Consider the following 10,153-nt stretch of genomic DNA (forward strand, 5'->3'; position numbering starts at 1 on the left):
GGCTTTCGAATTTCGTCTTGTTTGGTGGAACCAACAGAACCAAGATTTTGTGAAAAAACTGCCAGGTACGAAATCCACTTGTAAACAGAACTGAAGGGTTGGGAATGACACTATGCTAAGTGACGTTCTGAGGTAGTTAAAAAACACCTAAAGAGCCGCCCAGCTCCACCCAGCTAGATTAGTCGACCAAGCTGATTAATAACCTGGAAGTTGACTCCAAAAAACTCTTCCCAGGAGCAACAGAATCAAAGCTCAGCAAATTTCCAATGAAAGGCAAACTTGTCAAACGAGGTCCCGGTGGCATATATCTAAACTGATAAAGCTCGATCAGTTGATTCAACATCAACAAGAAAACCAACGCAAGAACGGTATTTCCAAAAGTTAAGTACTCCCACAGCGCCATCTTGAATCCCATACAGCCTCGTAGCTATGTTATGGTTGCAAAAGGACTGGGCCATGCGACCCGCGCAAATTCAATTGGTCTCTTGTCCGTGTACTACAATCTGAAATGACTTTTGATCCCACATTGTGTTGCATGTTATAACACTACTTTGACAAGCAAATGGAATGATGTACATTTAGCTGGAAATATATTATGAACTGAGGTGGGACAACTAGTTTGTCATGTATTCGGTGAGTTTTGCGTTATTTTCTTGGGCGTTTCTCGCGAACCAATTTAATAATGATAATACCAACTTTATTCATTTAATTTAATGAAAGGGAAGGATACCAGAGGTTATCCCTATCGAGGGTATCCGCCCGCAGCCGGATGTAATTGCCTGAGAGTCGATTTTGATGAGGGAGGAAACCGGAGTAACCGGTGGTTGGTAATAAAGACCATTATTAAAAGAAAAGGAGCGCCTTCAGGTGAACCAGCCACTTTTTGTCTTTTCAAAGCGGCATCATTTGAAGAGCAAAGAAGGCACGATAGGATTGAAACGATACTAGGGCCCGTCATGCAAATAAGTTAAGAGGCCGGGTATCACTCTGAATCAAACATAGACATACTGTAAGTTTTTCAGAGGGCATTACTAGATTGTTTTTTGTTCCTGTTTTAGGTGGCTCAAACCAGTTTCAACAACTTCATGAGACTGTTGTTGTCGTCTCAACACCTTTTCACATAACTGGAATTTCATGGCAAAATAAGCCACCATAGCAACAGGAAAACCATCTAAAAACTCCCTAAATTTTGTATGGAAGCACTTATATCTCAAAAACAAAATCAGTGACCCCTATTTTTATTTCTGGAAAGTGATCAGCAGGCTTAATGCTGAAACTATGCAAAGTTGGAAAAAAATTATCAAGAGCGGATTCAGAGCCACCTTAAATATTTTAATTGTTTTTGGGATACATTTATAAGAATTCAAAGACAAAATATAGGGTGTGTTTGGATAAATTGTCTGTTGCTATGGCAACCTATTATGTCATGCTATTGAACACATCCTTCCTATGAAACCTTAACATAGCTGCTTGGTGATGCAGTGTTGTAAAGTCAATCCTGACTAATAGTTAAGTTTTTTTAAAGTGCTGAAACTGGATAGAGTCTCCTACAGTACTATAAACATAGACACACTATAAGAGGGGTCGCTTCAGGCTCAGCTTTTTTTCGAAGTCATTCAAGCATCCAATATGGCAACCAACAAACAGCGGCAAAGAGACAGAACTCCACAAAGATATTTCCTGCACAAGAAAAAGGGACGGAGATTAAAAGAAAGAACAACAGATAACATCCTGTAACATATTACAAACACATTCCCTCTAGGGGCTCTTTTATTGCACTTTTTTATTCCTCTGTACGTGTGCTCAGTTGACTGACAAATCATTCGCATGTGCCTGAGACACCAGGCCTTTTAATATAGTGCTTCTTCATGTTTTAAAGGATGGTGCCGACTATTGTTCTTGCACATGCAGGGCCGTCATTGAGTTTTGAAGCAGGTTACCCTCAAGATTTCACTCATAACATGTAGACATGGCCAAACGCCATGTAAACAGGGTTCGTACTCGTCTTGAAAACCCTTGAATTTTGAGAGTACATTTTCAAGGCCTTGAAAGTGCTTGAAAATCTCTGCTCTTCATTCCTGGTCCTTGAAAGTCCTTGAATTTTTTCAGACCCACCTTTTTAATCTTTCAAAACTTCATAAAAATAATCAGCCACTCAAGTCATGTCATACAAACGCGACAGGCTGTGAGGTCGAGAATGGTTACCCGTTCCTTTGCATTATTTTCATGTGGCATGTACGTTATGGAAAATGAGCTAGAATTGTACTGTCAGACTATTTCCATGGGTAAATTCTTCGACGTAAACAAAAAAGAGGTCCTAATGAAATTTCAAAGTTTGGAGATTGAAAGTCCTTGAAAAGTCCTTCAATGTTTGGTCTGAAAAAGTGTACGAACCCTGTGTAAAGGAAGGCCTGGTGGGGCTGACCCCCAACGGGGGTCTGGGGGCATTCTTCCCCCAAACATTTTTAAAATTAGACCCTTGGACATGTGTCTTCCTGCGCTCTGAGGCACAACATTACTGTGGTAATTCCTCTCTGACATTTAAAGTGCATTGTCAGTTATGTGAACATTCATAATTCTTATTGAATTATCATTACATAGGAATTTATAATAAAGAATTTTTTTTTTCAGGTCCTATACACTCACCAGAAGGCAAAAAAGGCAAAGACCTGGCAGGTACTGTACAATGTACAATTCATAAGCACACAGATGTACAACATGTAGGAGCAAACCCAGTAATGTATCAGTTCTCAAAACCTGCTATTGTTTAGTATTGTAAGCAGCTTCTATTGTTTTTAAGTCAAAGTCATTCGCTCAATAAATTATGTAGTCTTTGTTTTTTAGTTTGTATGTCAAGTCAACCACATACATCATGAAAGCTGCTACATGATGCAACAAACAGTTGCTAGTAATCAAGGAAAAGACTGCATTCCATGTATAATTGTTCAAAAAGAATGATAAGAGACAATTCTGGGTTATTTGAGGTGAAACCCATGGTATTTAACCTGATTAAAGGTCAATCCCACTTTGAACAACTTTGCACCCTGTGACAAGAAAGTAAGTGGGATGCCGGTGACCTTTGATTGAGATGATTTTACTTGTGAACTGGGGGCATCCTATGGTGGCTGAGGAGTCAATAGGTTGACCAGTAAAAAATTATGTCGCCTACGTCAACCCACTGACACCTGGAAGTGAGACTTAACATATTTTACTTTGTCTAATGCCAGACAATTTTACTTGTCAACTGGGGGCATCCTAGGGACCTTAGGAGTCAATGGGTCAATGTGTGATAGTCAGCATTAGAACAAAGTGATAACAGGAAAAAGGACCCAGCCTACAATTGTGGGCGGTCAAATTCTTGGGGTCGACACTGTAGCATTTTACCTTTCAACTCACTCTTTTTCACATATTCTGGATCTTTTGCAACCTACCCCCCCCCCCCCCCCTCCATCCCCATTTAATGTTGCTTGGCGGAAATGAAGTGAAAACAGCATGCAGGACTTAAAGTGGACCAGTTTATGCCAAACATTAATTAGGGGGAAGGGGGGAAGTGCCCGAAGTCCCAAAAATTTGTACTGGAGTGAGATAAATGCGAGTGTCCCGAAGGGATTTGTCCATGATCGTAACTATATTTTCAGTTCCCTTAGCAAGTAGCTCTAAAATTGGCATTTTTTGCAGGATGGTACTCTAAGGGTCACTGGAACGAAGGTAAATGGTTTCCCTCTTCAGAGTCCAGCGAATGAACTGACATGTGAAATGAATCATGTACATTTGTATTGAACTGCAGAATGAAATCAAGTGAGGCTATGATCCTCGCAGTTATGAAAGCAACTTTTGCAATTTCATAAAGAAGCCTGAATTTGAAGCCGTGACCTTGTGGTGCCGGTGTGACGCTCTCACCAACTGAGCTATGAAGCCACTGATGTTCGGAGAATTCACATGAGTTGCTTGTGTGGTCAAGGGGATAAGAGAGTGGGAAGCAGATCCAGAGTTCAGGCCTGTTTAAAAAGTTTCAACATTTGCTTTTCAACATGCATTCAACACTTTGTTGAACCAAATAATCGGTGCGTTTGAACAGGTTGTCCAACATTGTTGAAAGCGTATAAAATGTTGCTTATTGAAAGTGTGTTGATTCAAGCTTAAATCGGTTTAAAATTCATTCACTATCGTTTCAACTTTTCCTTTGTTCTCGAAAATGTTCAATGGTGTTGAAGTGATTTGAACATTCTGTTCAATAATAATAATGTAGAACACATGCATGCAAAACACAGGCCACAAAAGTCAATATGGCGTACTTTATCTGAATGAGAGAGACCAGTTTCTTGTTCTTAGTTCCAATCAAATCAATCAGATTTCGCAAAAGTGTTGGTTCTTTTGTTGGCGCAATGTTGGAAGTGTTTGCGTGGCCTCCACACATATAATTGTTTTTGCGTCCAACATTTGTCCAACATCCATTCAACTTTTGTTGAACGAATGTTCGTCAAATCAGTGTTGAAACTGTTTAAATGGACCTTTAGGGATCTGTGAAGGAAGGGTGGGGTAGGATAGAGGCAGTAGGGTGATCAGGGAGGGGTAAGAGAAGTCAAACGTAGAAAAGGAAGGTCCCATTGTTTGTGAGACCTCGAAAAACCAAGCTGCGGTTTTTGTAACTACCGGTTTGCCCCTAAAAGGGAAAATCCCTTTTTAAACAGTTGACAAAAATAAACCAGTTTAAAAACTTTTAAACTGGTTCAAAAATTTTGAACTTTGTGGTTTAAAAAAAATTAAACCAGGAAAAAAAACTGCAACGTATTTAAATTGAATTGTATGTTTAAAATGTATTTAGGAAAAATACTAGTCTAGCATAAGGTAAATGTCTAATTTTTAAGTCTTCAATTATGGTTTTTCAAAAATTCTTAATTCACCAGCTTGAAGGGAATTTACCTTTAAAAAGAAATTGGATTCAGAAAGTCAAAGTTATGCACCTATTTAAACACTTTAGCAACATTTGGGTCCACTAAAAAGTTATGTCCCCTTTAACAATGTCTTGGTCCCCTTTAACCTGTTCCTTCCAGAGAGTTCACGAGACATACAGATTTCAGTCTGTCTAATGGAAGACAATTTTCCTTGTCAATTAAATTTCATATGATTAATTAAAGTTGTTAAAAAATGAAATAGAAGTTAAAGTACATAATAATATATTATAAAGAAAGTAATCGAATCAACAAATGATGTGACTAGCCATCTTATTACTAACTAGTTTTGTACCGCACGAACTGTGTGGCACTCAGTTTGTGCGGTACGAAACTAGTTAGTAATAAGATGGCTAGTCAGATCATTTGTTGATTCAATTACTTTCTTTATATTCTTTATATTCACGCTCTAGTTTTTTGACTATTGAGCACTCAACAGACGTTCAAGATTGCTGTGAAATATATATATAATTATATGTTACATATTTTACAAGTGGACAATATACATGTAGCTGAATAAGTGGTCTTGAAAATTTATTGCTATTTTAATATTGCAGTGGCTATAAATTTATTGCAATAATTAAGTGTTCAAGACCACTTACCACTTAATCCAGCTACATCTGTCCACTTGTATTCTGCTTTAGTTTAACTATTGAGGACTCTTACAGTCGATGAGGACATCACTCTGGCACTTCGTTAGATTACATATTATATATATTTTAAATAATTACTGTATCAAAGGGTGTTGGTGTATTATTTTTCCCTCTAAGAGTTTTAAACCTGGTTTCTGTTCAGGCAATACTTTGTGATGAGGAAAGTAAGACTCTGGATTCTCTCTTTATACAGAAAGACCAGGTCAGTTTCTGCTGTTATTACTTTCCATTTCATATCAATTCATATTTATTTTCCTTGGATAAACTTTTTGTGAAAGCATATATATGGGTTGTTTTTTTAGTTGTCTTTTGTGTTTTTTTTTCCTTTTATGTGTATAATTGCAGATACTTATATGTACATGTACTTACAAAATCACTAGTAGAACAAGCAATTTTCTGATTGGCTTAGCATCAAAATATTATACTCCCTGACTACATCACTAATGCAGAGCAAACAGCCATTATAGAAACTAGTAGAGTGTGCTTAAACATGCATTTTTGTTTTCTCTTCCTGGTTCTTCAATTTCGTCTAACAGATGAAGTAAACTTAATGAAGATGACTGTGCAAATTTGCCACATTTTTAGTTCTCTAGCTATGTTTCTCCATTGACAGGTAGCTCCAGGTGAAGAGATGGAGAGTGATCGTTACTTGATCACTATAGAGGAAAAGCTTCATCAGCCCTCATCTGATCACACCCAGGCAGGGCCAGTAAGTGCAGAGCGGACGAAAACACTACTCAAAGGGTCTACTAGTATTGTTCATCAGCCTTTTAAGAAAAGACAGGTATTTGTGGGTTCATTTTTGGTATATATTCTGCATTACTACTTGTATGTTTTTTTAATTGTTATATTATTATACACATGTACAAGTTGTACCTGGGTATACCCATGAAGCTGGTACAATGAAGAAAAAAGTTTTAGAGGAATTGCTTCCTATTTGATTATAAAGAAGTCCATGTACAGTTGTGTAACATTTTTTGTGTACAGTAGGTTGATGTCACAGTTGGAATTCAGCTAGGATTAGCTGAATTAATTTTTTTTTCTCGAGTTGCCTGACATGGAGCTTTTTCATTGAGAATGATGCTTTTGAACCCATTCACACCTAGAGCACATCACAATCAGCAAGTCAAATCGGTTAGCGTAACAGCCAGATTAAAGTGTATAAGTCTCACTCTCAGCAGTGAATAAGTTAATTAATATCACACTGAACAACCTCAGCATGTTGTTGGAAAACAAAGATAGAAAGATGGACAGGCTATCAATGTAGTTATCATAATTATACTGTCAGTGAGTAGATCAACTAACAAACTTGTCTTGAGCCCACTGTTTAGCAGACTAATGCATACAATTGTCCTTAGTTTTATAAATCCTGCTCTAGTCACTCTAGATAGTTAAAAACTCATTAATAATTCATGAGCCTAACAGCCTATCAAAACACTGATAAAATGTCACGTGTATGAGCTTTATATCCTCGGCTGATAAAACACTCCTTGTTAGTATTCTTTATATAAAGAATACTAATTCAAGGCTGCTGCCTAAGAAAATTTTAAAGGGGCCCTCAGAGCTAAACGCTGAGAACTTAGGAGCCCCACACATGAAGTGAAAGGTGTTGCTGTGAAAAATTAAGGCGCCCAGAGCTATTCTTTGGGAGCCCCAGGCTACCGGGCTCCTGTTTGGCAACAGCCTTGCTAATTAACAATTATTCGCCGAAGGCGAAGTGATTATCGGTGAATATTCACCGATAATCACTGAGCCTGAGGCGAATAATTGTTTTAGTATAAATACACAGGTGATTATTTCAAAAAAGAGAAAAAAAAAACATTTCAACACGAAAATCATCCTCACTTACAATGGCAAAACGACTACTGGCAGCCATTTTGTCCGTCAAGGTGTTAATCGGGTGATAATCCGAGATAGCGAGCCAATGAGAGCACACGATTTTGTATAATCACCTGTGTATTTATACTAATAAGGCATATATATCAGTAGCTTGTTTTTCTTGTATGCTAATATTCACCTCTCACGATTTGAACCATTGTTTTGAGTCCAGAGGGACACACTCTTTGTGAAATGTTTTTTAAGCCGTTCAAAAAACTCATAGCACATGTCTTATTGGGTCTAAAAACACTTGGCTATACCTTGTGTTTTTAAACCCCGATAAAACACTGCTGCTTGTTTTTTAAACATTACTTAAATTCAGTATTCTAGAATTCAACCTTGTATGCACACAATTTTGTTAACAGATAATTGTACCAGACTGGGGCTGGTTGCTCGAATTAAGCCTGGTTGGTGCTAACCGTGCATTAAGAGGCATCAAAACCTATAGCTTTCCATGGCATTTAACGCTGGTTAGCGCTAATCATGCTTCGAGCAACCCGGGCCTGGTTGCCTCATTGTCAAGGATTTCCATGAAAAAACTTGTCATTCAGTGAAAGAGGCAGTTTGCCTTTTGCATATGTTTTTGTGTTTTTACCTCAAGCCTAGCAAGCGGCTTAACAAAGGATATTCTCTGACTGTTTCGTGTGGTTCGCAGCTCTGTATCCTTGCTTTGCTTTGGTTTTTACTCCCTGTGTTGTCAGAGACAATGTTTCATTCCACCAGATCCAGTGTCATATCCATCATTGTTTAGCCTGTTCCAGGCTCCCAGATAGAAAAAAACTGTGTGGGAAAAGCGAGTGGGGGCTTGGGTCGAAGGGAAGCGCCTCCACCCAAGCCCCCACTCATGTTCGGCATGCTTTTTTTTTTCTTTCCCTATCATCTGGGAGTCTGGAACAGCTAGGCTATCACTGTTCAGCTGCAATGTTATTTTGCAGTTAGTGTTGATAAGAAGGCATTGACTTTCATCTCCTGATGGCCTGCATTTGGTTTCTCGTCATTAAACCAGGAATTACACATACCAAGTGCTCAAGGGTAGAGCTATATTTAACCCATTGACACCTGAACTACACTGGACTGCCCCCATTGATGAGTAAAATTGTCTGGGGTTAGACAGAATATTAAGTCCCCCTCCTAAGAATCAATGGGTTAATAACACAGCCTACTGTATACAGTCACGGCCATTCCCAAAAATTCAAATTGTGGGATGAGTCCATTCTAATGTAATAATGTAAATACATGTATGTGTAAATGACATGAAATGCCAACTGTTTCACATTTTCAGCCAACAAGGTTGATCAAGCACAGAAGGCCTGCATTGAGTCAAGGCCTTGAGCCACAAGCTAAGAAGGTAACAGTAATTTTCTGGTCTCCTGCAAGTTAACGTTGACGATAGGGATATAACAGAATGCGAAATGCTTAATAGTTTTTTGGCCAATGCTTTTCGTTAGACCCTGAAATAATTTTTTTTATTCAAGGTCTGCTTGAAAATCAAACTATATCCAAGGATTCTTGGGATAATTATGCCCAGGTTTGACCCTAATAGATGCATGCGGATTTCAATAAGCATCACGAAGTGTCCCCTTGCTTTTCTCGCCAACTTCAACATCACTCGTGTCTCAGAATGCAGACAATTTACATCACAAAGTGTCTCCCAAATGCTGCTCTTTAAGTAAAGATTAACTGCTGCATTTACCCAAAGCTAAAAATAACGCTAACCTTTATCCTTACCTTATTGTTGAAAATAGGTAACAAATGCTTAGACTTTAAGGGACACTTTGTGTTGGATGTCAAAATTGGGCTAATTAGGGTCAAACCTGGACGTAAGTGGGATTCTTTGGCAACCAAATTTGTGTTGGTCTCAAACTTTTGTGACTTCTAAAAGTAACCTATATCTGTGGATTGCCATTCTTCAGATTTTCACACACTGTGATAATTTACAGTTGTATGCAAACTCCCAGACTTTTTTATATGGCTGGTTCTGCAAGTTTGTGTAATGGATATAATCCTGTGGTGCAGTTACATGTAGCTGCCCCAGCAGGCAACTTGCTCACATGTATGACTATACGTTTTGTGTTACAAAAAATATATATCTGTTTAATTTTTACAAAATAAAAAATCCTGGTAAATTATTGACTGACTTTACTTTGGCTATAATGGCTGGATATTTGCCCAACTCCTTGTGGACCTCAATTTACAATAAAGCTCATAAAAACACTTAAAACAATGTGAACAATATCTTGACCTCTGGCCTGGTCAGCAACCCTACAATCGAAATTATTCATAATGTAAGGAAGCTCTGACTTTCTCATTTCACATGTTTCAGAAATATGGCCAATACTCAAGGGTTGAGGTATGGGATTGCCATGGGGATTGTAGAATTTGAATGAGACATGATACGTAACAATAATAAAGCACTCCTGTTTCCTTGTTTTTTGCAGCCAAAACAAGAGAGCAGCATTCTGCAGCCTTCTGCAGCAAACAGAGGCCTACATAAGAATGACTTTTTCGATATGTATACTGCTCTTACAGGAGAAGACAAATGCATTAAAAAAAGTAATCTGAGTCAATCTAAAGAGCCGTTTGGCTTGATAGGACACAAACAGCAGCACCAAAAAGTGCTATTTAGTTCACCTGTTCCCTCATCAGCAGAAGGAAAGGAGAATCATCTCC

At 38.2% G+C, this 10,153-nt stretch overlaps 1 protein-coding gene across 1 annotated transcript in view; it reads left to right on the forward strand.

Moving 5' to 3' along the window:
* Positions 1 to 513: 513 nt before the first annotated feature.
* Positions 514 to 10,153, forward strand: part of LOC138036937 (5'-3' DNA helicase ZGRF1-like) — a gene marked incomplete at its 3' end in the record, with an annotated part of 19,679 nt that continues 10,039 nt past the window's right edge. Inside the window, exons 1-7 of the mRNA XM_068882965.1 lie at positions 514 to 633; positions 2,632 to 2,676; positions 3,679 to 3,708; positions 5,748 to 5,807; positions 6,219 to 6,389; positions 8,766 to 8,831; positions 9,922 to 10,153. The exon at positions 9,922 to 10,153 is cut by the window's right edge and continues 944 nt beyond it. Of these exons, the coding sequence (XP_068739066.1) occupies positions 625 to 633; positions 2,632 to 2,676; positions 3,679 to 3,708; positions 5,748 to 5,807; positions 6,219 to 6,389; positions 8,766 to 8,831; positions 9,922 to 10,153 (613 nt within the window). The remainder of the gene's footprint in view (positions 634 to 2,631; positions 2,677 to 3,678; positions 3,709 to 5,747; positions 5,808 to 6,218; positions 6,390 to 8,765; positions 8,832 to 9,921) is intronic.

The sequence above is a fragment of the Montipora capricornis genome, unplaced genomic scaffold (assembly GCF_036669925.1).
Source record: "Montipora capricornis isolate CH-2021 unplaced genomic scaffold, ASM3666992v2 scaffold_79, whole genome shotgun sequence".
In the NCBI taxonomy this organism is placed as follows: domain Eukaryota; kingdom Metazoa; phylum Cnidaria; class Anthozoa; order Scleractinia; family Acroporidae; genus Montipora; species Montipora capricornis.